General features: G+C 32.0%; 9 protein-coding genes across 9 annotated transcripts, besides 4 other annotated features; 3 read left to right on the top strand and 6 right to left on the bottom strand.

The window, feature by feature from the left end:
• Nucleotides 1-173: 173 nt before the first annotated feature.
• CMU_041900 (Sof1-like domain-containing protein) lies at nt 174-1598 on the top strand (the record flags this gene model as incomplete). Its single annotated transcript, XM_002139430.1, has 1 exon — nt 174-1598. The coding sequence occupies one exon, from the start codon at nt 174-176 to the stop codon at nt 1596-1598; it is 1425 nt and encodes a 474-aa protein (XP_002139466.1).
• Nucleotides 1599-2016: 418 nt separating this feature from the next.
• Nucleotides 2017-2047: a sequence feature (AT_rich).
• Nucleotides 2048-2258: 211 nt separating this feature from the next.
• Nucleotides 2259-8516, top strand: CMU_041890 (uncharacterized protein; the record flags this gene model as incomplete). Its single annotated transcript, XM_002139429.1, has 1 exon — nt 2259-8516. The coding sequence occupies one exon, from the start codon at nt 2259-2261 to the stop codon at nt 8514-8516; it is 6258 nt and encodes a 2085-aa protein (XP_002139465.1).
• A 41-nt stretch (nt 8517-8557) lies between these two features.
• On the bottom strand, nt 8558-9163 carry CMU_041880 (uncharacterized protein; the record flags this gene model as incomplete). The annotated part of the gene is made up of 4 exons (XM_002139428.1): nt 8558-8757; nt 8826-8871; nt 8944-9035; nt 9100-9163. The coding sequence occupies 4 exons, from the start codon at nt 9161-9163 to the stop codon at nt 8558-8560; spliced, it is 402 nt and encodes a 133-aa protein (XP_002139464.1).
• Nucleotides 9164-9787: 624 nt separating this feature from the next.
• On the top strand, nt 9788-12901 carry CMU_041870 (uncharacterized protein). Its single transcript, XM_002139427.1, has one exon. It carries the CDS (start codon nt 9922-9924, stop codon nt 12397-12399), a length of 2478 nt encoding a protein of 825 aa, XP_002139463.1. The 5' UTR covers nt 9788-9921; the 3' UTR covers nt 12400-12901.
• A 702-nt stretch (nt 12902-13603) lies between these two features.
• CMU_041860 (phosphatidylinositol 3- and 4-kinase family protein) lies at nt 13604-16615 on the bottom strand (the record flags this gene model as incomplete). The annotated part of the gene is made up of 1 exon (XM_002139426.1): nt 13604-16615. One exon carries the CDS (start codon nt 16613-16615, stop codon nt 13604-13606), a length of 3012 nt encoding a protein of 1003 aa, XP_002139462.1.
• A 591-nt stretch (nt 16616-17206) lies between these two features.
• On the bottom strand, nt 17207-19204 carry CMU_041850 (uncharacterized protein; the record flags this gene model as incomplete). Its single annotated transcript, XM_002139425.1, has 1 exon — nt 17207-19204. One exon carries the CDS (start codon nt 19202-19204, stop codon nt 17207-17209), a length of 1998 nt encoding a protein of 665 aa, XP_002139461.1.
• Nucleotides 19205-19452: 248 nt separating this feature from the next.
• Nucleotides 19453-19495: a sequence feature (AT_rich).
• A 650-nt stretch (nt 19496-20145) lies between these two features.
• Nucleotides 20146-20177: a sequence feature (AT_rich).
• An 18-nt stretch (nt 20178-20195) lies between these two features.
• On the bottom strand, nt 20196-21185 carry CMU_041840 (uncharacterized protein; the record flags this gene model as incomplete). Its single annotated transcript, XM_002139424.1, has 1 exon — nt 20196-21185. The coding sequence occupies one exon, from the start codon at nt 21183-21185 to the stop codon at nt 20196-20198; it is 990 nt and encodes a 329-aa protein (XP_002139460.1).
• Nucleotides 20552-20574: a sequence feature (AT_rich).
• Nucleotides 21186-21502: 317 nt separating the features above from the next.
• On the bottom strand, nt 21503-24494 carry CMU_041830 (Sec23/Sec24 trunk domain-containing protein; the record flags this gene model as incomplete). The annotated part of the gene is made up of 2 exons (XM_002139423.1): nt 21503-23029; nt 23346-24494. The coding sequence occupies 2 exons, from the start codon at nt 24492-24494 to the stop codon at nt 21503-21505; spliced, it is 2676 nt and encodes an 891-aa protein (XP_002139459.1).
• A 512-nt stretch (nt 24495-25006) lies between these two features.
• CMU_041820 (cell differentiation protein Rcd1, putative) lies at nt 25007-25972 on the bottom strand (the record flags this gene model as incomplete). Its single annotated transcript, XM_002139422.1, has 1 exon — nt 25007-25972. One exon carries the CDS (start codon nt 25970-25972, stop codon nt 25007-25009), a length of 966 nt encoding a protein of 321 aa, XP_002139458.1.
• Between the last annotated feature and the right edge of the window lie 103 nt (nt 25973-26075).

The following is a 26075-nucleotide window of genomic DNA, read 5'->3' as shown; positions in this document are numbered from 1 at the left end:
GTTTTATGTACCTTCCTACATATTATTTAATGAATCTCTTTTGAATATCTATTTTTAATCTGGACCATGTAAACGTGAATATTTTTCGCGCTACTATATTTGTAGCAGGACGCCTTTAAGAGGTATCTGAAGTTACCTTTTGTATTTCTCTTCTCTTTTTTAAATATACAAAAATGAAAATAAAAGTATTACAAAGAGATCCTGCGATTTATGAAGGGAATAGGAGGGATTCTATAAGACGTTTATTTCATAATCCTGATCCTCGCCTACATCCTTTTGAACGTGCTCGTGAATACACTAGGGCATTAACCAGTGTTAAACTGCGAAAGATGTTTGCAAAACCTTTGGTATCTGTCTTAGAGGGCCATATTGACACTGTAAAATGTATAGCTAGGGCTCATCATAATGTTTCCGATATTTATAGTGGTAGTTTTGATGGAAGTATTCGCTATTGGAATTTGGGAAGCCAAGATAAATGTGAATATATGATTAGAGCCCATGAAGGAGCTTTACGTGGGATATGTGTTACTAGTAATGATAAATATATTTTTTCTTGTGGTGATGATAAGAAACTACAGATGTGGAAAATAGAGAAACGTGAAGATGTAAAGTTAATGGATATAAATTGTCTAACAGATCGTGGTAATGATCAAGACAACAGTAATGGTTATGATAACTTGGGAAATTTTAGGAAACAGATAATTTCAGAGAATATATTCCATTCTCCTTGTCAACTATATAGTGTAGATCACCACTGGAATAAATCAACTTTAATTAGTAGTGGGATTAGTGGTATACAAGTTTGGGATCACAATAGGAATACTCCCATTCAAGTCTTTGATTGGGGAAGTGATACTGTATATACAGCAAAAATTAATCCGAGTGAACCATATATTGTGGCAACAACGGCATCCGATAACTCAATAGGATTATTTGATATTCGCTCTTCAACACCACTAAGAAAGTTAATAATGAATAACAAGGGAAATGCAATTTGTTGGAATCCGCAACAACCTTTAAACTTTACTGTTGCTAATGATGATTCGATGTTGTATACATTTGATATGAGAAAATTAAATTCAGCTAGATTTATATATAAAGGTTTTGTTCAAGCTGTATTGGATATTGATTATAGTCCTACTGGCAATAGTTTCGTTGCAGGTAGTAGAGACAATACTATAAGAATATTTAACATTGATCAAGGATTCTCAAGAGATGTTTATCATACAAAAAGAATGCAACATGTTTGGTCTACAAAGTATACTGCTGATGCTAAATTTATTGTAAGTGGCTCATCTGATTTTTGTATAAGATTATGGAAGAACGATGCAAGTCAATCTCTTGGGCCAAGGGTATACAGAGAAAGACAAACATTAGCTTATAGGAATAAACTGATTGAAAAGTATCAGCACTTACCAGAGATTAAGAGAATTGCTAGGTATCATCATATACCAAAAATCATTAAATCAATACAAGAAAGGAAATTGACTCAAATAAATGCTCAAAAGAAGAGGGAAGAAAATATGAGGATTCATAGTAAAAATAAATTGAAACCTACTCCAGAGAGACAAAAACCTGTTAAAGTTATCCTTGAATAGTAAATTAATTTCAAGATCTCTATCAAAGTGTACTAATATACCTTTGGGATGCACTACAAACTTACAAGGTTGAATAGATTCCGTATATTACGTTGAAACTTTCTTATTTTAGAAAATCACAATTTAATAGGATGCAGAAATGATCTTAGAAGTATTATATGCAATACTTTGTGTTATATTCATACGTTGGTGACTATATTTCTTAGGAAAGCGCCTTATAGAGGAAATACTTCGAATGCATATGACCGCCTGATATGGCGCTTCATATTCGTTCTTAAATGTGGTTTTTCTTTGACTAAATCAATTTTCACTAACTAGACTGTAGTTCTGAAATTCTAAACATTGTGTGGCATATTATAAAAAAGCTTAAGGTATATATCTTGATTAGGTTTCCTAATTTAGGTGGCTTCTACATAACTTAATATTTTATTTATTTAATTACTATTATAGTTGTAGTTTTTAGAATAGATCAGACTCTGGTAAATTGCATATTATCTAGTAGTAGTATACTCACCATTTATTTTAAATGAGATTAAATAGTCTGGATTTGCAATAGACTAGTTAGTTCCATACGCGCGTAGCCCCACGCACTAGAATTTAGGGCTTTGCACTAATGGAAGATTTTGTAGAAAGCTCCAGCCCGTATAAAAAACTTGAGAAATGTTCGATATACGGACACAGAAACCTATAAGTGATGAGAAATCTGGAGCTGGAAGTGGGATATCTATTCACTTGAGGAGATGTGATTTAATTGAGAGTTCTATTAATGGATGTCTACAACAAGACGAAGAATGGTCAGAAATTGAACATTACTTAAAGGGGCAATCTTTAATGAATGAGTATGAATATAGACCTGAGATATTTGATTTGAAGCAGCTGAAGATATTCCCAAGAAAAGTTAGTGAGATGATCACTTTAAATATGGAACACACAGTGAAACCTGATTCAAGCATATCAAGACCATGGGGTGCCATTGGATCGAGTAGCATTTTTTATGTATATTACTCAAATGAGCTGTTATTTTGGAATTGGTCAAAAGGTGATGTTGCTTACTCTATTCAAAGTGAAGAATTTTACAATGAAGTGTCTGGGGAAAAGTCTATAATTACAGCTTTGGGATATGTAGAAAGTGAAGATGGTATTGTTAAATGTCTAGTTAGTACTTTAGATTACATTATTATGCTAAAAATGACTAAGAAGAGCACTGGGGGATATATTATAGATCGTATTAATGACAGCTTAATACATCTATATGAATACAATGCAAAGATAACTAGTATTGTGGGTCACAATGCTTCAGATCGTTTATTTCTCGGATGTAGTAATAATGGTTCAATTTTTGAATTTGCACTATTATCTCAAGAAGTTTCTTGGAAATATAGAAATGTAAGGAAGCTTATACGTTCAGAGTCCAATACTGAGTCAATTAGTATGACAAGATTGATTTGTATATCGTCAAATGGGATATTAAATTGGATACCGAATTCTTTAAAAAGATTTCTCACGAAAGTTAATAGTGTTAAAATATATGGGATGTTTATTGATGAATATAGAGGGCTTTTATATGTTTTACATGGTAACTCAGATATTGACGTATACGCAATCCCACCCACACCAGTTACAATAAATTACCTTGATGACATTTCTTATTTAAGTGTGACAAATTTGGATTCTTATCAAAAGCCTCCCGTAATACACTTATTTACATTATCAAATACAAAACTTTCAGCTGAAATTTGCAAGAAGCTTGAATCTACATCAAAATCTAATTTGAATAAAAATAAATCAGTGCCTGTAGTAGGAAATAATTCAAATAATATGAATATACAAGGGTCAAATTTCTCAGTTTCTTTAAACATTAAGTCAATTCATCCTATCTCACCTCTAGAAAGTGATTCAGCCATTGTTATGCTGGTCAATGATAAAGGTGACAGATTTTATATGGAAGCTTCATTTGACACTCAAGGAAGTAGTTTAGTAGGTCATAATTCTAAGTCACTTCAAAATTCTGAGTTAGTGCAATATATGCAACCAAAAAGCCTAAAAGTTAAGAATATCAAAGCATCTCCCACAACTTTAGAAGATAAACCTGTTTATTTTTCTGTATATTCCAGTGGAGTATTTATTCAAATGACAAGATCAAGTGATAATATGGATAATACTGAATCTGAAATTACAAGACCTACTGAAAAAAAACACTATATTGGCAATTTATCTCCTAATTCACTAAGACATCAATTTTCTGAAAGAGACTTTATACCATCAACTTTTATGGATGACCATAGTAATTATAATAGAGTAAGTACTGATAAAACAAGTACTAATTATTTAAAAGCTATAAAATCACATATTACTGCCTGTTGCAAAGATGTAACAGTATTGGCTCAAAAGCAAGCTCCAAGTTATCCAAATCCCACCAATATCAAGAGTTCTTTATGTGAATGGTATTGTTCGTTTTCTCAAGTTGACTTAGGCTATGTTTTGTTTGCTTATGAAAAACCAGTTTTGAAGGATTATTGGAGATTATTTTACAATTTGTGGAATACCCCAAATCCTTTTAATCCTAACTCTATATCATCCAATAAAGCGTTTGTTAGACCGAAAATTTCAAAGGAAAATTTTAGTGTTATTTATTCAGCTCCAGGATTTGGAGCTAAAACTAGTGGAAGCTTATTTTATCATCTTTGGAAGTATTTATTTGATACAAATGGAGCCAATTCAATAAATAATAAACCTGACTTCTCTCCTTTAAACGAATTTACAAAATCACTTCTATCCACTAATACCTTGGGATTAAATACATGTTCTACAGACTTAGCACCTATTAAAGAGAATTCTTCGTCTAATATAACTGGATTTGTAATTCCGAGATATCCTCCCAGTGGTCTATGTGACTTATCATTAGATCAGGTTGCTCAGAATCGACAGTGGATTGTAATAACTACCACTGGGATATTTTTGTTAGAAAAACGCAGAATGATTGATATAGTTACACTCATGACTTTGGAACCCCAAAACTATTCTTATATGATTGATATTTTTGATAATTCACCTTTAACCAGCCAAGATCCATCCCTTCAATTATCTGGATATTCAATTAATTTTATAACGAAACTGTTGGGGATATTTGCTCATACAGTAACATTTGAGCAATTTTTTGCAGTATTATGGCAGGGTATTATAAGCTTGACTGCAAAAGGCACTTTGAATTCGGAAGTATTTGAGAAATTATCAAATGGTAGAATTTTGGACAAGTTTAATCTAGATACACATAAAGATGCAATAAGTATTTTTCCAAGAATGGAATATATTTCAAATACAGAATTCCCACATATAGTATTAATTCAAATTTGGCTTACACTTTTGTCAGATTCTTCTATTCAAAACCGTCCAGATTCTTCCTGCTTAATTAGCATAAATAATTTAAATGAATGGTTTGTAGTTACACCAAGAAGTAAAGGATTATTACTTTTAGTAAGTCGGATTTTAAGATGTATATGGTCTATTCCACTATTTCAACAGGAGATTACAGACTCTGGAGCTGTACAAAACAAGACTAGTACTACTCCATTACTAGAGTATGTACTTACTGCAGCAGGTAAAAGAAGGAGATCTACAGAAAATGTTTTTGTTGATAATTCTTATACGAAAGATAATAATAAGTACTCTTCAGCATCAATTTTAGAGTGTAACTCTGAAAAAGGTAAATCTATAATATTAGAAGATTTTTATAAACCAGAAGCTTCAGAGTGGTTTGAAATACTCAGCTTGGAAGATATCAACTTAACGCAAAAATTTGAAACTGGAGTATTTTCTGTAAATTCAGAAAATGAACTAAATTTAGAACAACATATACTAAAAATTCAGCCAACTTTAACTAAGGCTCAAATTAAACATCTACAAAGTAATATTTCACCAATTATCACTTTATTGGATATGTTACTACCCATATGGTTCCCTAACTACAAGACTGAAGTACAATCAATGCAAAAGTGTACTTTAAATTCAAACCACACTGATGAAGAATCAAGAATATCTTCTAGCACAAGTCCAGTTACAGAATTGCAACTTTTCATCGAACTATCTTATTTTTTATGTAAAGTTCTTGAAGTCCTTGCTGTCATATCCTTAGTTATTGATAAAAATCCAAATGGTATAAAATACACTATATGTTCAAGAGAGCAGGACAGTTCCAGAACTTTATACTACCCAATAACCCTATTAAAGAAGTCTCTTTTGAATATCACTTTGGAGAGTTTGGCAAATAACCCAAAGCACCAATTTTTGTATAGATTATTTTTAAGATATGATTTAATACCTTCAGATGATACTCTTAGAAATTTACCATTCAAAGATACCTCTTATATTCTCCCTATTTCTATTATAAAAGTGGAATATATTGTTGCACTCCTCAGAAAACGAGTTCGGGAATGCAGACTAGACAACTTGACTGGAGGTAGGAAAATAGTCAAAGTAAAGAATGTTGATAATTCTGATGAATTTGAAATGCAGAATATTTTCAACACATTATATGAGAATGTTCAGAATGTACCTTTAAATGTGACTATACCTTTGCTTTATGAATTAAAAGAATACCAAGCTATAATGACTTTGATTTATAACCAAACTGATCATATATATAAAACTGGAACTTATCCAATGTGGATAACTAATGGTAGCTATATACAAGTGAATACTCCTAAATCTCTTGATAATTACAAAATATATACCTCTAACTCATCAGGATTTTTTAATGATTTCTTACAAATGATACTAAATGAAATTATCAGCATAGGTGCACCTTCATCATTGCAAACAAACTCTATTGCTTCGTATCATGTTATTCTTTCTCAAATTGATACGAAAAAGGAGAAATCTCTACTGGAATCTTGCAAAAAGAATGAACTTGGGCACTTATTTGCTATGTCAATGTATACTCTGGAATTTCACTGTGTATTATGGATATACCAAAGTTATTATCATATACTAGTAAGAATTTTTGAAAAATATGTTTCTGAAATTGACTCAGTAATGCCAGAAATTCTTCAAATTTTCGATGGAAATACAAATGATTTATTGGAGACTGAACAACTACCTTTGGAGTATATCAAAACACATCTAACTCATACAAACTCCAATGCTTTGAATGAAAGTAAATCAAAAATTAGTTCAATTAAAGAGAAACTTTTGTTTGTGAAACAAGAAATTATTGAATTAATTACTATATCACTTAAATACTCTCGTGATAACGCTAAACTAGGTAGATCTAGCAATCATATGCTGATGTCATCAAATAATAGCTCTAATTCCACAAAACTTCCAAAATTTAATGAATGGTTTCATTACTTTCTATTCTCACTTTTATCTTACAATGAGAACTGTCTAATTAAAACATTTGAAGAGGAGCTCGGAGTCAATAAAAAGAAAATCAAAGATATTAGCCCAATAAAATCATGGTTAATTTCGAATCTCTGTATATCTGTATTTGACTTCAGTGAAGCTTCACCATATATTAAAAATTGGCTAGAATATTTTCAAAATGCTGAGATAACTAATTCAAGCATGAAAAATATTATTAATAACCGTTTACCTGACTTACTATCCAATGATGATGTCAATAATCATGGTTATCTGTTGTTTCATGCTAAACAGTATATTTTGGCTGGAAATTATTTCATAGAAAAGGCTAAGAAGTCTTGGAATAGAAGAACATTAAATCTTGATTATAATATATCACCTCATCCTAATCAAGCTTCTCATATGAAAAGTTCTGTACTTATACCAAAATCTATATCTGTAGATTCTCCAATATACAAATCTCTTTGTGGTACATTAAACTTACGTTGGAATAATTTTAAAAAGTTGATATTATCTTCAACATCAATACAAGAAAGCTGGAGAATAAAACAGATATTTGTTATATTTGAGGATATTTATCAGCAATTAATAAGTATTCAACAAGAACCAACCTTATTACAACGCAAGGCATACTTGCTTCAAGCTCAAACATGTATACAAAAGGATAGAAATGACAAAGAAAATAAGAGTTTATTGCAAAATATTTGGAATAATATTCAAACTATTGATATTCAGTGGGAATTAGTTATTTCGTTTATAGAGCTTTGTGTACATTATATTTTGATAGCTATGCAACAAAATGTAGATATTATTCCATTGGTCCATTACCTGTTCGGAGGCTTGGCTACTGTACAAAATCTGAACAATACTCAAATTGATTCTTCAATTTTGAAATCTGAAATATCAGCAAATATATCAGAAGAAGGGATTGACATTCTCAAATGTACAATATATGGAATATATAGCCTGCAGTGTATGGTTCACAGCGAAGAAACTTTATTTCAACTTATGGATGAATTCCACAAAGCTACTGGCTATTCATGTATAACTGAAATTAGATGGGTAACTAACAAGCTAGGCACTATATTGGATCTCTACTACATAGATAATAAAATCTCATACATGTGTGAATTTAGAACTAAACAAGCAATATATTTTGATTCCCCTATCTTATTTGAATTGGACATAATCCATCTACTAAACTTGTATGAAAAGATACAACTAGACAATAAAACTGAGAATTGCATTCAAATTGAAACAATTTGCTTGGAACTTCATCTCTTTTCAACAATTTACTATAATCAATACAAACAGAATGATCTTGTTGATATATACAGTGCTGACAATATCTCAGAAGTTAAATGTCGAGTCCTCTGGTGGACTTGGCCTATTAAATTCATTACTTTTCATTTAAGCAACAAGGTACTATGCAATAGACTATTTCCCTTATATTCTGGGCAATCAAATAAATTTTCTACGCTCTCCAATTTTATTAATAACAGCCAGAGAGCTGAAATTTGTGAAATAATAAAGTCTAATATACATCTGGCTGCTACTTAATATTCATTAGCTAAATATTTGAAATTCTCATTTTGAAAATTCTACATATTAGTGATTCTTTGGGAAAATGACTTAACGATTGTTTGTGTCTTTTGAAGCCTTTGAATATGCTCTTCGTTTTGATCTCTTAATCTCTCCAATTTTTCTATAGCTTCACTATAGCACTCTAGTGATTTCACACATGAAGCTTCCAATTGAGCTCTTGATTTTTCTATTTCATCATATAGTGTATTTAAAAAACCTATTAAAATGTCAAGAAATTGTAAATTTTTTTAATTAAATTGTCCTGCTTAAAGACATTTTACTTACTAGTCATTGCTTTATGAAGTTCTTCCTCACTCCTTTGGAACTGTCTCTATCATTTAACTTATATATTAGTTCAAAATACTGGTGGACTATTTTTCTGCAAATAATGATGGTTACTTACCTTATATGTATCAATGTCAGAGAGTTCACTTTTAGAAGTAGCTTGAGCTCTAATACACTTCTTTTTACTAATTGGGGTATCTACTGGAAGACCTGTTTGTATAGTATTCAAGATAAATTACCTATATACTATTTTCAGTTAATTGAATTGACATACCTTTATTCTGTGAGATCACTATTGAATCCTGGTTTAGTGAATGGTTTTCAATTTCCTTAGTCATCAATTTCCTCTTTTCTAAAAATACCTCCACATGTAATTTTGCATGTATGAGGGTGAGTTAATATAGAAATGTGCAATACCCACAAATACTTAGTAATAAGCTAGCATATTTCATAAATACAAATTTAAATTACTGATTAAAATATATTTCAGTATATAGTAGTATAAATTGCATAAAGGTACTGTTACTTATACTCTCAAGCACGTGCATAGATAACATGTGATATACCTACTCAATTTTAGTCCTCTCAGCTGCAATATTATATTGATTTATTACAATATATTAACTTTTTTTTTCAATATACTGCCTCCTATACCTTATATTTTAAAATTTAATAGCAAAGTTTCAGTTTTATACTATTAATTATGACCGCCAAATGAGACGGCGTCTCTACAGTCATATTGGTGCAAAATAATTTACTAATCTTTAGTATAGAACTTTTTTGCGGGCTATACCTAGAGTATATTGTACCGCCCTATTTTTTCAAATGCAATAACAAATATTAGACTATACTGCTAAAGAAGCAAAGTTCCCAATTGACCAGGACCCGGGATACTTATATACTGATGTATATAGGCATTGATATACTAGAGAGGTAGTAATATGTGGGAAGGGCTAGAGTGCAAATGTAGAGAATATCGCCATTTCAAAGATTTGAGCTGAGCAGATAAGAAAAAAAATTATTGGCATTACTGTAATAAGGATTGGTCGAAAAGGTTGAGTTTATCTTTTTGTACCTAAGATTAAAGTTTAGTCAAATGTCTACGCAAACTAGAAACTCAAAAGGGAATTTAACTAGTGATTCTCATTCTCAAGCTAACCATTTAAAAGTATACCATATACAACCCATAGTTACCGATACTCCTTTGTCACCAAGAACTGCTAAGTGGATAAAAGAATTAACTCCAGTACTTGAGCCATATAATTTTGATGTAGGTGAAATATCGGATCTTATACGCAGGTGTCACTACGATGCAAACCAAATTGAATTAGCTGTAAGTAATGTGATTGAGGACTTTAGTGGACGTGAATCTGGACAATGGACTAAAGTTGGCAAAAATAGGTCAGTGAACTCTAATAACTTTTCGAAGAAACCTAAGGGACCTTCATCTAATACATTGATAAGGAATGAGAAGATGTGTCCAAATAAAGGTAACAAACAACATAAATCTAAGTCCGGGATATCTATATCACATAGTACACATGTTGATGAGAAGAATTCTCAAGTATTGAATAATGAGATACATAAGAAGATACAGCAAACTAGCCAATCAAGTTTACAAAAATCTCCTAACAAGCAAAGTGGTAGTATACAGTCAACTGAGAAAATAGCTACAACTTTAACTCCTACAAATTCAAACACTAGTTGGGCTCAGCTAGCCTGTAGAAATAATAAATATGCAACATCTAACAAAGAGTCACTTGTCTTGAACACAGTAGATGAAACATGTGTATCTTTAAAGGACATAGTTTCTAAAAATGTAGTAAAGGAGTCTCCAGAGAGTAGTCGTTCTAAAGAAACTACTAATACAGCTACAACTGCTGGTACCACAACAAAGATAATGATGAATAACCAACATCCAACTGAGCTCTCAAGGGGTAAAGCGATAGTAGAGCATTCTGGTGTTGAACTAGGTATTAAGGTTGGGAGCCGTAACTCTGTATCTGCTGGTATTCAAATTGGTGGTATGGAATCCTTATCACCTCAGAATTATAACTTAGGCGTCTACCTACCAGAAGGTAGGACAGTTGATCCTAATGCTAGTGAAGGTTTATTATTTGGAAGTTTTGGAGCTGTAGATATAAGTAAGCAACCAGTAGAGGAGCAGCCAGTACCTGGGGTTCCTGAATCTCCTGTAATCTCCAACTCTTCAGCACCTTTATTAGATAGCTGGACATATAACTCATCAAAGGTAATGGCCAATACACAATCTGATTCAAATAATACACAGAATAACAGGAATTCAATACCTTCAAATGTAAAAAGTAATCCCAATTACATAACACAAGTGCCAATAACTAACCAGCAACAAAGTGGAACAAATGTAGCTACTATTTTTAATGGAATTGCAGCTCCTCCAGGATTAAATAATGCAACAGCTGGGAGTTCTTTGGTTAATTCTAATTTAATGGTTTCATCCAGTGCAAGTACAGGGAATATAACTAACAGTACATATAATTCTAGTATGGGTGCTTCAGTAGCACCTCAACCCTCAAATGGGACCTCTAATGCTAGCAATAACTCTAATATAGCTATAGCTGCGGCAGCAGCAGCAGCTGCTGCTGCTGCAACTCCTTATAACTATGCTTATCTTAATTATGCGAGCTATGCGACTAACTTTCCCTATATGGTTGGAGGTACTGCAACATTTAGTTTCCCTCCATATGGTTCTAAACCAACTGCTCATCCTCCTATGTTTAGTCAATATACGCAACCAAATCCCAATCATCAACACCATCCAGCTGGAATATATGGAATTAGCCCAAATTATGATTCTTCAAGTAGTAACAATTTAGCACCCTCAGCTACTACAACGGGTTTGATAAGTGAGGGAGGTACATATCATCATCATATTTCAACTCAAACTTCTGTTCCAGGTGGTTCAACCTTGGTATCAAGTAATTCGAACTCATATAACAATATTCCACCCATTGCATCCCCAGGAATAACTCAACCAATTGCTGTTGCTACTCAAAATAATAACTCTATGCCTCAGGCTATGAGTCTACCAATAAATTTTGCAACTAACTCTAACGATTTTGCAGTTGATCAGCCCATACCACATGGTGTATTTTTAGGTCAAAACCAACGCTCTGATCACGTAGGTAATATACTACCAAATCATCCTAGTGATTTTACTCATCCTGGATACAGTCCACTTCAAATGAATCACTTTCAGGCAGCTGCAACTTATGGTGGGAAGTCAATGGCTAACACATCCAGTACAATCATTAGTCAATCTGTACCAACTCCACCTATCGACTTGAATACCTCTACTGTTGGTACAAATGGTAGTACACCTGGGAATAGTAACGGCACAATGTTCTTATCTAATAGAGCTACAAACAATCCAAATAATCCGGTAGTAGTTGGAAATAATCAAACGCAAAGTGCTGCAGCTAACGGTACTCCTCAACAAGCTGGCAAACCAGTCAATTTCTCAAGTTTTCATTCAAATAGGACAAATAATCCTTCGTTTCTACCACACCATAATCCAGTGTGGAACAATAGTTAGTCCAGTGGTAAAAAGGAATAACCTTTTATAACTTATGGGTGACTAATACTGTAGATATATAAACAGGCGATAAAGGATTATTTTTACTGAATTGTGGGTAAAAATAGTGCATAAGTATGAAATATTATTTAGCTATTCATGGTTTTGTAAGGCTTTTAAGATCTTCACAATACCTATAACTAAATTTATCACTATCTTGGAGCCTTCTCAGTAGAAATCTAATTTAAAGTGTGTAACTTGTGAGAATTTCAGGATCTAAGTGTATAACAGAACTATAATTTTCCAGATGATGAGTCTTTTATAAAACATATGCTGACTTGGTTTTATGAATGCAACCACAACTACTAGGATAATAATAGTGAAAACAAAGCAATTAAGGATTAGCAATTTTATCCATTGGCTAATTGAACAAAATCTATTCTAGAACACTTGGACAGTTCTATTTTCATTAGGTTTATGAGAAATGTCTTAATTGCCTGAAATTTTGTTGAATATCACTAGATGTTTTTAAAAATAGATTTAAGAAGTTGGGAGGAAAAAGTATAGGTCACTAAACTAAAAACACTAGAAATCTTCAATTTACTTTTAACTCACAACTTAAGAATATATAATCTTATACTAGAACTTGCAAGTTAACTTTTCACTTACAAGGACTACAAGTCTAGGCATAGTTAAACTAGAGTTTGGAATTTAAGTAGTCTTATGTATTTTTGGAATGTTAGACTTCTAAGTAATACTACTAAGATTTGCAAAAGTTCCTTAGATACCAAAATCTCATGCAATTTCCTATTTCCGAAGATTTCATCAATCCACTATTAATGTAACTAAAAGCTATTAATGAATTCCCCATGAACACTAAAAAGATAGAAGTGTGTTAATTCTCTATATTTCCTTTCCTTTATAACCCTATTTTGCTTAAAATAACTCACAAGTCACTTTATATACAAATTCTAGATTAAAAATTAAATCAAGTATACAATATATGTGAAGAATACAATGTCATTTATTTAGATTATTATAAACTGTTAAAATCACTCTATGATATATGAAATCTCGTACTTCACTACTTAAAATATTGTTACTCCTTATATTGCTATTTAGTTATTCAATTGTTAATTCCTGTATAATTTATGAAATACTTTCTAATATACTTTTCAGCCTTTATAAATGAAATATCCAGTGCATTATCTAAAGAATTTTACAGCTATAGAATTCCATTTGTAAGTCTTTGGAAGGCATCATATTGAATTGATCTCCAATTATTTATTGACGTCTGAATAAGTTCCGAAATCTTTAGAATACACTGCTCCTCAGTAAGTTGGAGGAAAAAGCGATCTTTAATATCTTGAATTAGATAAATTTTGTTAGTTTGCAAGGCAAAACATGGTAATTTAGAAGAACTTGTCATTATCTCAATAGTTAAGATTACTTGATCAACATATTTCCTAGCAATAAGGAATCCTCTAGTAATAAGATCCACAAAGTATTGGAATTCTGAGGAATTTTCACCTAGCATAATATCTAAAAATTCTTGAGTTAGCTTAAATGGACTTTGTTCAAAATTTACATTTCCAGGTGAGTTACTTAGCATAAAACCATAGTCTATCTGAATAATGTGGCCGAAACGGTCTAGAAGGAAATTCCCATTGTGACGATCCTTAACTTGTAGAAAGTAACTTACTAAACTATAAGCTGCATGGCTTTCTACAAATGCTATTCTTGCTTTAGATCTTTCATTATTATCAGGAAATAACTTTTCAAAGCAATTTTGCAGATTGTCAGTTTGTAGCCTCCTTTTGAGCCCATCTATCGAAAATGTATCTGGAATATACTCTATAAATCCTCCATGAGCCCCAACAACTAAGACTTCATATGGATAAAGCCATAGTGGCAAGTTGTTACTACGAAAAATACCGTCAAATTGTTGCAATAGCTGAGAAGCTAACAGCTCTTGACGCAAATCGTCAGAAGATTTCAATAAAACCGTCTTTAAGCCCCAACTTCTCAAACTTGAGAATGGTGATGTTTGACGAATCCTTTCAACTTTTTCACACCACAGCTCTTGTGGCCAGTTCGTTTCTAGTTCATGTCTATCATTTACTAAAATTTCAAGATTATTCTCATTAGAGTTCATAAAAGCTGAGTCACAACTTGAATCATCTTCTAAATCTACTTGATCTTCAATATTAGGACTAGATAATTTCATACTAGTATTGTTATCCATTGAATCTGGGACACCATTCACTAGAATACTTAGAAAATTCAGCAGTGTACTAAAGTGAGGTGATACATTCTTAGATGACGCAGTAATCGAATCCTTAACCTTGCAAATATTCTTTGGAAGTGATATTCCATGATTTTGTAAGTAAAGTAATATATCCTTTGCGACTAAACTTTCTACAATATTACTCTCGGAATTGTCATCTAAGTCAGCTACCTCAACAACAAATAAAAAGTGTACACGCTTACGAGAATTAAAGACTTTGAATTCATTAGGAACAATCTTAAGAAATTGACAATGGTTTAGTGACAAACGTCTAGAATCTCTTGAATCCTCATAATAGTTGAAAGGAGTTGGTGCCTTTAAAGGATAACTTCTAGGCCCAATATGATCTAAAAATGACATTGGAAGAGTTAAACCATTTAAAACATATGTTGTTCTTGATATTGCAATTGTAAACCTTGAATAAAATAGCCATAAATTCAACTCTTCAAAGATAAATTCCAATACTTCACAACGATGCTCTTTGTGCACATGATTCTGCAGAAATGTTGATATATCCAGGATTTGTAGTACAAATTGATTTATCCTATTAAAGTAATTACATCTATGTTGTTTCAACAAGTAGTATAAAGACTCACTATGCTTCTCTATCTCCGATATACAACTTGCAAAGTCTTCTGTATTTGTGAAACCTCCCTCAAGTAAATCACTATAATCTTCATTATCAAGTGTAGTGGTAACTGCTTTCTTTCTTTCAAATCTCCCTTGAATACTCCTAATAACAGTTCCGACATCTATAAGCTCAAAAGGAGAACCAAGTTTTATAAAGAAGAAATAAGGAATTGGGACTTTGCCGGAATCTCCACAGCTATTTACATTGACACTAAATGGAATTGCAGAACTGTTGTATAAATTTCTATTAGGATTATAATGTGCAGCTACAATATCCTTAGTATAAAGCCTCTTGAATTGCCTATTAATTATACCCAAATTTTCTTGTATTATTTCAGCCCCATAACTATCTATAGAATCACTCAGTATTCTACGTATCCAAATATCAGGCAACATGTCACATGAACAAGATGAGGAAAGATTAACTGTAGGTTCAAAATTTTTAGAGCTTTTTGTTATAGTCTGCGATGAAGGTATTAAACCTATAGAAGGGATTGTCATTAAATATAGTGAGGATGAATCAGAAAATATCTTAGTATTATCATCACTACTTGGTTGACTATCTCCACATACTCCTAAAGCCTCTTCAATGCATATTTCTACCTTATCTCCCGTAGAACTACTACCTTTAGAATCCTCAGGAATTGGAGAATTTATAGAGTTATTTATTGATTCACAACTTGGAGCTGTTGAACACTTAGTCATAGATATTTCCATATTGTCTTTTTTATTATCTATTGTAATAGTTTTATCTTTATTATCATCTAAATTAAGCATGAGTTTTTCAATATATCTTGATTTAGGTCTGAATTTACTATTTACTACTGCCATCTCAATTTTATGAATCATATTTTGAGCTATTGGAGCTATATCTGCTATGTTATCTTCAACCATAGCTTGATATAGCCATGACAATACTAAGGAAAAGTGCATATTCTCACTAGCTTTATCTAGAAAGAATTTCCACAAACTACTTTGGCTGCTCTTTGTAACAGATAACTCACATAATTGAGGTAAATACCATAGTACATCATCAGATCTCTCATAAAGTAAATTTACCAAATATTCATGTACACCACACTCTTTATGGTGATATAAATAATACATATGCAAATGAGCGTCAAATACATCTGATTGGAATAGTCTCAACAATGAACCTTTCTTAATATCTGATATGGATAACTTTGTTTCATTACCTGGAGATAGAGGAAAATCCCCCAAATTTACAATAGGAGAAGCTGATTCATCCTTATTAGATTTAGATGCACTTCTACTGAATAATGCTGACATTGGCTTGGATACTAACCAGTGGTCTACCATATCTGTTATCAAAACTTAATAAATTTCAAAACATTAATTTTCCCAAGTATATGCGTCTTCCCAAAGTCAGATATATTCAAGACGCATCCCATTAAGTTTTTTTATTTGTCAGTAATATTGAAGGAAATCATCAAAAATTCACAACACTTAGAATTTCGTTGTGATTTATACTGATTCAGCTTCTAGAAGAGACTAACTTCATCCTCGTGGCGCATATTTTACCGCCCATGCAAACTTTTATTACTGAAAATTTTGTACTGATGAGAGGTAATTTTCTCTTTCTTCTCTTCTTCTCTCTATCTCCACCCTCACTTTTTCTTTCTTAATTTCCTTTTTAAATCAGAAGAAATCAAGACCTTTTTAGGAGAAGATAGGGACTAGTAGCTTAGTTTAAAATAGCTGGGAATAAAATAAGTCAATATAGTTAAGATAACAAAAGATAGATGAGCCAACTACTTTAACGACAGAGGACTCTATTAATATTTCAAGAAAATTAGCTGAGCTAAAATTTTAAAAGTGGATGAGGTATAATAATGATTAATCCCTAAAGATAGATTTTTCTTTTTATTAAAAGAAATAGATAATGAATTTCTAACATTGTATATTTCTTCTCCTGTTTAGGCTCCGCATGCTTGCCACTTTTATACTAGGGTGGTCTGTACCTACTGAAAAGATAATGTCCTCAACTTGCTTGTCAGGAATTGCGGTTCCAATATTTTTGGGAGATGTAGGTAGTGATTTTTTCCCACTCGTATTTGAATGAGAGATTACAGAACCATTTAAATTAGTCCCTGACGTAGAAGCTGCAGTCATAACAGCTGGATCCCAAAATAAATAAGCTCTTGGATCCTGTAACCCAGAACCTTGGACGGTCCATCCCTCCATTTTTAATCTAAGTTTTTCTTGTATCTCACGAAATACATCCTCAGAGAGAGTCCCAGATTTTGCATTAAATAGTTTTTGAGGATTCCTTAGTCGACGGCTATCATTTCTATATGATTCATCTGCAACAATTGGATGTATAACCTTTCCTACTGTATTTGAAAAACGAGCATATTCAGCAACGGGATCATATTCAGCTCCTGAAGATTTTTCTTTCAATTTTTCAGCATTAGAATCAGTAGTATCAAAATTTATTGCAACTCCTCTTCCAGTATTCCAGCCACTAGTACATAAAGCTGCATCACGATGAACCTGTCTTTGACGACAGAATTGAGATGGCATATATGATATACTAGAAACTGGCCTAGATCCTGTTTCTGTGTTTTTATTTTCAAGTAAATTCAATCTTTCTTTATTCAAATTATTATTTGACTTAGTATTAGTATATAATACATCTTTTTCGAATATACCACGTAATATAGCCACATTGTCTCCCACTTTTATATTAGGAGTATTTATTTTCTGATTACCATCATTTGGTTTACACATCTTATTATGTACTGATTGTATCAAATTCGATTTTATTTTATTAGACTTTGGGGTTAATTGTGATATTTCATTTTTTATTAGATTCACATCATATATACTATCTTCAAGTTGTATAACTTGTTCTACATTAGGTTCTATAATTCCCCAACCATCTACTACAAATCCTTTTGCATTCTTAGAGGTTTTCCAAGATTTATTAACTATAAGCCTTGCAGCACCACCATATATATTTTGGTTTACACAAGAATCCTCTTTCTTATTTTTATTCTTGTTATGTTTCGTATTATGAATATGATTATACTGGTGTTTTATAGATATGGAATTGTCTATTTCATTATTACTTCTTAAATTTGTCTCTTTATCCTCATTATTATTAAATCTATAAAATATTTCCTTACTACTTTTTTCCTTATTATAACTATTTTTAAGCTGTGAAAGCGTTTCATGGGTATATCTTGCTCTTGCCAAGAGCATCGCAAGTGAAATTCCACTAAATTTTTCAGATCCTAGATTTGGGATTGTATCATTAACCCTATAATTTGATTGGTTTAACATTCTCAATGTAGAAATTGGTTTATTTGGTTTTGAAGACTGGATAGAACTCGATGGAAATTGTAAAATTGGAGTATATGTTCCTGTAACATAAGGATATTTGATACGCAGAGGAGTTAAACAATATTGATTGTTAAAGTTATCATTTATAGAAATCTTCTCATCCCCTTCCTCTATTAAACGTCCAAAACAATACAACTTAGCTGATATTGCATTCTCCGTTCTAGAAATAAGTTTCATAAGATCTGTATTTTCTTCAGCTGTTCTCCGTATAGAACATAGTGCAGTCAGCTGATCCTGTAATCTTGAAATTGCCTGTTTCTGTATACTAACATCTAAATTTTCATCAGATTGAGTTTCCAAAGCCACCGATACAATACTTGTTAAATCACCTATACATCTCAAAAATATTTGTGAACTTATTTTAGATTTTATATGAACTACTCTTGAATTATGTACATAATTATATAAATCTCTTATACAGAGGTGTAGCTGTATATCAATTTCTCTCTCTATACTTTCATCATAATCAGGGTAATCTAAGTAGCAGCAGCTTTTTAAGCTTGGTCCCGGTAGATCCTTTTTTATTTTTAGGTGCTCAATCATACCTGTTAAAGAGATGCTTCAAGCTACCTTTCATAAATCCTCGAAATTTCTGAAATTTCACTCTAAAAGAAGAAAAATTCTTAAGACACTAAATCCAAAATATTAATATCTATACCCTACTATATATCAAAATCATCCACTTCTGCTCATTTATTTTATCATTTTTCTCCTAATATTTCTTACAACTAGCATGATTGGTCTGGGACCTTAAATTTACATGTTTGGCGCTAAACTCGCACCCCTATTGGAAAATTTATTATAACATAATTTAAATAAATATATAAAATTAAAGGACTCTATACTTTTATTAAGTCATAATATTTAATATGGCTTGTATAAATAAATATAAGCTAACATTTGGATAAAATAAGACTCTTCAAGAAGTTCTAAATAGTATTAGTAATTACCGCTATAATGTGGTCTAAATTTACCGTTATTTCATGTTTCTAAATTACATCAGGATGTTTATTTCTTATTTCTTTTTTATTTAAAGTGTAAAGAGCTGAGTTTCTAGTTAAGGATTACAACTGAAGAGATAAATACATAGAGGGCGACTATAAAATAAAACAATTAGAATGTATATCATCATGCTCATTTTCTAATTATCAACTGATCCCTTATTTTAATAGAAAGATGAATATATACTAGGCATATATATTTATACAAATTTTACTATAAATGATCGAATATATGCAAAATGACCCCAGTATATAAACTACTTAGCTATATTAGTAAAAGAAAAAAAGAGGAAATTGATACAGCTCATAAAAAGTCTTACCTATTAGCATAAAGTAGTAGAAATTTGAACGAAATATTAAGAAAATCACAATATTAATACTGAGATTCTAGTATCAGTAGTATAAGTATTAAATATATAAATTCTGAGTTCTATATATTGCAGTTTCTATATATAATAGAAGTAGTAATTGGTAACATTTTCCAAAATTATTTTAAAATAAACTTATTATTTAATGAACACTTTTAATATATCCTAAGGTTGAATTAGTTTGTTAGGGATAGCCATCTCAGAGTTTTTTACAGGAATTACTTGTGGTATTGTGATATCTTTATCAACATTAAGCCATGAATTCTCTAAACTCTTCTTAACATCTACTTGGATAACAGGACATCTAGTCCATGATTCAATCTCCTCAGCAACTCCTCTAATATTATCCCTAACAAATGATACTCTCTTTTGTTTCTTGCCCTTTTTTTCTTCTCCAAGAATGTTAGGTATATTCCATTGTAAAAGAGCATTAGAAGATTCCCATGCATCTATAGCATCTCCTAATGAACTAGAGACTCCCTTAGGACTTAAAAATTTCTTATCTCCACAAAATTTCCCGGAATTAAAAATTAAATTATTTTTTCTATTTTCCTTTATGGTTTTAATCCATTCAATTGGAAATCCATGTTTATCTACAGTGGCTGGTGCTTGAGGTTGTTTTTTATAAGGTATTGGGATGCTCACATCTATTTGTGGCCAAGGATCATTATATAGAAGTCTTTGATTATTTTTGTAGATTGAATTTTGTTGTAATGGATCTAGAGGAGGTCTCATGTTCTTCCCTACTCTATATATATTGTGCCTTAAGTATGGTTTATATGGAACTCCAAAGAAATATTCAAAATCCCTTGCATACTGTATGTCAATAGCATCTTCAAGACTTATATAACTAAATGTAGATTTTTTAGATTTACTATCCATATCTCCCTGGTTATGGGTAGATAGTTTGGAATATTCTTCTTTACAACTCATAGATTTAGACTTGTTCAATTCCTGTACTTCAGGTATTTCCACATCATTATTACTATCATTTAGGATAATATTCTCTACAATTTCTTCTTCATACTCAGAACTTTCGGATTCATCTGATAATAAAGATAGAACTTTTCTACCACGTAGAGATAATGGATATAAATATGGTCCACAAGGAGTACCTATTATATTATTTTCTGTAGCTATCTTATTTAAGTCCATCTTCAAGGATCCATATATTCCCACCTATATTTTAATTATATATGATTCTATATTAGGTATACATCTCATGTGTGAAATCAAAAAAGCAAATGTGTGCAAACCGCTAGTAATTTAGCCTTAAAAGTAATGTACTAGTACTAATATTTTAACCATAAAGTATATAGGTAATAACAATATTAAATCCTTCTTAATATAAATAATTAATATCTTGTTACAACTAGTACCTACCATCTTGTCTAGGAATCTAATACCAATACTTTCTATTAAATAAATTCTCCATAAAATAGTAACTCCTACAATAATTGTAACATTAAATTTCAGTGAGCGTATCTCTGGGGAATTGCAGCAGTAGTTCTTGGCATAACTTTGTTGAAGAAGTCCTGATAAGAAAGCATAAAACCTTGAGTTTTATCCTCTACAAGCGATTGGAAGAATCGGTTTTCTAAAGGATCACCTTGTCTTATAACATAAAGTTTCATAAATGGAGGTTTTCTTTGTTCTCTAATATTATGTAAAAGCCCAGCTATTTTTATTCCTAATGGACCTCCTGTAGATCCAATAACTGTCTCAGCATAGTCAGGATGAAGTTGATCTAATGAGGCAACCCCAAAAATCTGTTGAATAAAAGACGTTGGAATAGCTCTACCTAACCAAAGATACATAGATTCACCATCCTCTAATAAATAAGCTGCAGATTGTGTCATTTGTTCAGCCGTTAAATTTAACATTGGAGGTAAAACTAAGGATTGTTCATTTTCTTGTTGTTGGTGATTCCATGATGACAAACAAAATAGTCGAGGATAGAATAAAATAATTTGAGACTCCAACCTTAGACTTGCTAGTCTAGTCCAGTGATAGATCCTTAGGTCAGACTGAGAAGCTTCTTTACAATCTTTAAATGCAGGACATTTTAAAACCCCAAGGATGTATAAAGGTAGTGACTTTGCAGATTCAGCTATCTGATTTGACTGAGGAAGTAATATTTGTGAACAAATAGTTTGTAGATAATTTCGTCCATCTAACAGTTTACTATGTAAGCTAATATCCATTGCTTGTTGGCATATAATAGATACTGTTGCTTGAACATCCATGCTAGAAGCCAGTTCAATGTAATTTTGAGTGGCAGGTAAAGCAATTGTATGAACACGGATTCTCCTTTCACCATCACTGTTAGTATGAAGTAAAGCAGCTTGTATGTAAACAAAGGGATCTGGAGCAACAGTGACATTATCCTCCATATCAATAACAATACTGTAAGATTGGTCACTGTGGCAACTGGGTGCCAACAGTAAATCTGTACCACTGAAATAAAAATTTCCATACCAGTTAGTTATTTTCCAGCCTCTACTCACACGAAATCTAAGGCATGCTTCCCAGGCAGAACTTTTTGTTAGGACTGAAATTATGTCTTCACGTAATTTTTGGCCATGAAGGTATGCATTAAAGCCATAAATATATATCAAGTCCCCACTAGTCTTTTTAACAATAGGAGCTATCGTAGGAAGATCAACATATGGCTGAGAAGTGCACATGAATAAGTCTACACTTATGTAAGTTCTAACCATAGCATGTACAAAATTACTGTATCCGTCATTTGCAGGTCTTAAAAGCTCCACTTCACGGTCCAATACCTTTTCAGAGTCTTTACCCCCTTGTCTGGCATGATCTCGTATCTTTATCGCTTGGTCTCCCACTGTGGGAGCAGTAGATGCAAATAGTATCATCTTTCCACCTATATGTCTCATTGCCATAAATGCAGCTTTTATAGCTGATCCCATACAATTTTCTACAACACGATTATTTCGCCATAAAGTCGGTAAATTATCTAAAAGATTAATAATAGACTAAAAAGAAAAAAAAAGTTATTGGTTACTCAAATATAATATAAAGCCAAGAATGATATTAGATGTAGGATACAATAAAAATAAGCATCATTTCAATTTAAAGTTTGAATGTCTCAAAGAAAATGAACAAATAATCATCTATGAAAAAAATGACCACTGTTTACATTCATTGAAACCCAGATTATTTTCAGAGAATTAACTACAGAAAGTTCAACATAATATATTAAATAAACTCTCTGACTCTTATTCTCCAAGTAATAGATGACATATATTCTAAGTATCCATAATCTCTCATATTTAGCTTTATTGAACTTACCTGAGTTGAGTCAGCTACATTAACTAAAATGTCATCTGATAAAGGAAGAAATAAGTCACTCAAATCTGACACAATCAGCATTTGAGGTTGAGATAAATTAGGATTCAGATTATAAAAATGTATACTTGTGTCATATGTAATAATACCAATAAGAGCTCTTCCACCACCAGGAATATTATCCGACAATAAAGCTGCCTTTACAGCACTACAAACAGTCTCAACAAGGCCAGAAGAAACTGAAGGTAATGATACATCTAAAACTATAAAATACACGGGAGGTTGAGGAGGTCTGACCATATATTCAGCAGTGGCAATAAATTCTACACTTCCTATAGATAATTCAGGTCTTTCATATCTGTCCGTTCTTCCACCTTGTTCATCCAAACCACAAAAATAAAATGAGGGAGTTTCATTGCTAAAACCACACATATTACATACCCAACGTCTACCACCAGCTTCCCATTTCACAAAAGGATTTATATAGGTCCTGCATGGTTTACAGCGAACAATAATTCCACTTGATCCAAAAGAAACTGTTGGAACTTCTGGGTAACCTGGTGGTGGATTTGCTAATGGCTGAAATACCAATCCTACAGGAATATGAGCTTTCTGTTTTAAGCTAGCTGAGTTCGGTACTTTAGCAACAGTTGGACGTACAAAATAGGAAGGTGAATTTAAGTGCTGAATTTCCGATATTATTGATTGACTTGAGATAGACGTTTGATGTTGCATTAAATTGCTACTTGTTTCAAAATTTGAACATTGAGTATTTCCAGGAATAAATCCTAAATTTGTATTAACTCTATTACTATAAACCTGAGACATCATACTTGGTCCTGTTGGTTGAAAAGTTCCATATGAAGCTGATGTTCCTTGTGTAGCCCCAACTGTAGCTGCTAAGGGTCCAATCGGATTAGTATTATTAAATACAGGTACTGGTGGTGATCCATATTGGGCTTTAGGAGGCCCTCCATATTGATTTGCCGCAGGATTATGATGAGATGAGATCCCATAGGTATTGTTAGTTGAACTATTTATTGTTCCCAAGTTTTCAAATGGACTTTTACTAACAGTCTGACCTGTACCCGTGGAAGGTTGAAATGGAAATGTATTTGGTGCCATACCAGGCCTTGATTGAGATGATTTCATAAAGTAAGGGTTAAAGTTCCCACTTAAAGATCTATTTAAAGAGTTCTCTGGGAGTGATATGTCTTCAATTTCTCAAAAATTTTATCTCCTCTTGTATCGTGTTAGTACTGTTTAATAGAGACGCAATGGCGGTAAAAAAGGATCTTAACCAACTATAAGAGTGGCATCATAATCTTAAAGAGGAATATATTGAACCTTAAAATGAAAACTTAATTTCATATATTAAGATATCAAAGCTAATAGTATAAGAGGTTTGTCTTATCTTTAAAATCACGATAAATCACTTTCTTTTTAACTGTGTCTGCAGAGTCTCTAGAAAATATGACCTTAGCCATCATAAGTTGCTTTGCAGCAGCAATAATAAATACTAAACTGCACTTTCTAGCCACCAATATATTATATACAGTCCTTTAAAATCATTTAAAGCTCCTTATTGTGCAAAATATCAAATATTGAAGTCCAGTGTACCTATAATTCACATTCATAGATATTTCCAAGGATATTAGCCAAGATCAACAAATATTTGTATAAAGTTGATGCAACCATTTAGATGTAATTGCATCATCATCAAATATAACCTTAAAGTTTGGGGACAAAATTACTGAGGGAAGAGCTTGTTTCAGCGCATCCTTAACTTTAACATTCTCTGATAATCTTAAATAACATCTTATAATGTGCTTAAGAAGTCTAGGGGATGGGGACTCATTATGTTGAGTAACTACATTCCCAAGAACTTGGCAAACTGTAAAGAATCTCTCTGGAGTTGCACAAATATAGGAAAGGCCTAATTCATCAAGAAGTATCTTTTGAATTATGAATGTAGCAAGAGTTTTACTAAGTTCACTTCCAGTTTCCATCACTCTTAGGCATAATGGGATAATTTCTGTTTGTAATAAAAAACTGACGACTTCTGGATCATCCACTTTTACTAATGCGCCTATAACACCTAAGGATGTTAATCTGAGATATTCGAAAGGACGTGACTTTGTTATTGTGTTTAGGAAAGGATATAGATATAAAGGTATATGAGCTGCTAAAAAGTGTCCTCTAATTTCTGAATGGCTAGCCATACATTGTAGTAGGGCAAGGCAGTTACAAGTACGATTACTAGCTTGACTTGAAAGATTTGGAGGTGATAATAAGGGATAGATAGATATAATTTCTTGTAACAAAGCCGTAATGCAGCCAAAACTGTGCCATAATAAAGGAGGTAGATCTGAAAAAGTTTCACGATATTTAGATAACTTAGATAAGGCCACTTCGCGTTTTGCTGCACATGTCATATCAACTATATATTGATAAACTTTCTCTCTCTCAGATTGTATGTTGTCATTCATAGTTAATCCTGATGGATTACTTGTATTTATCCCACTTTGCATAGAAAGAGTACCAGAAAGAGGATTCGAGTGAGATATCTCATTAACAGATTGTCTTTGGTTCACAGGCATATTAATAGATGAAGATGGAGGAATCATCATTTAAAATTTAATTAAAGCTTAACTTTCAACTCCAAGGAAATTACCATTAGTATCCTAAGTACCATTAACTGTAGCGGCCTTATGGCGGGTATATAAAAAAGTA

The sequence above is a fragment of the Cryptosporidium muris genome, genomic scaffold (genome assembly GCF_000006515.1).
Source record: "Cryptosporidium muris RN66 scf_1106632373453 genomic scaffold, whole genome shotgun sequence".
NCBI classification, from domain to species: domain Eukaryota; phylum Apicomplexa; class Conoidasida; order Eucoccidiorida; family Cryptosporidiidae; genus Cryptosporidium; species Cryptosporidium muris.
Note: the sequence above shows the minus strand (reverse complement) of the source record. Positions and strands in the feature narration are given on the sequence as shown.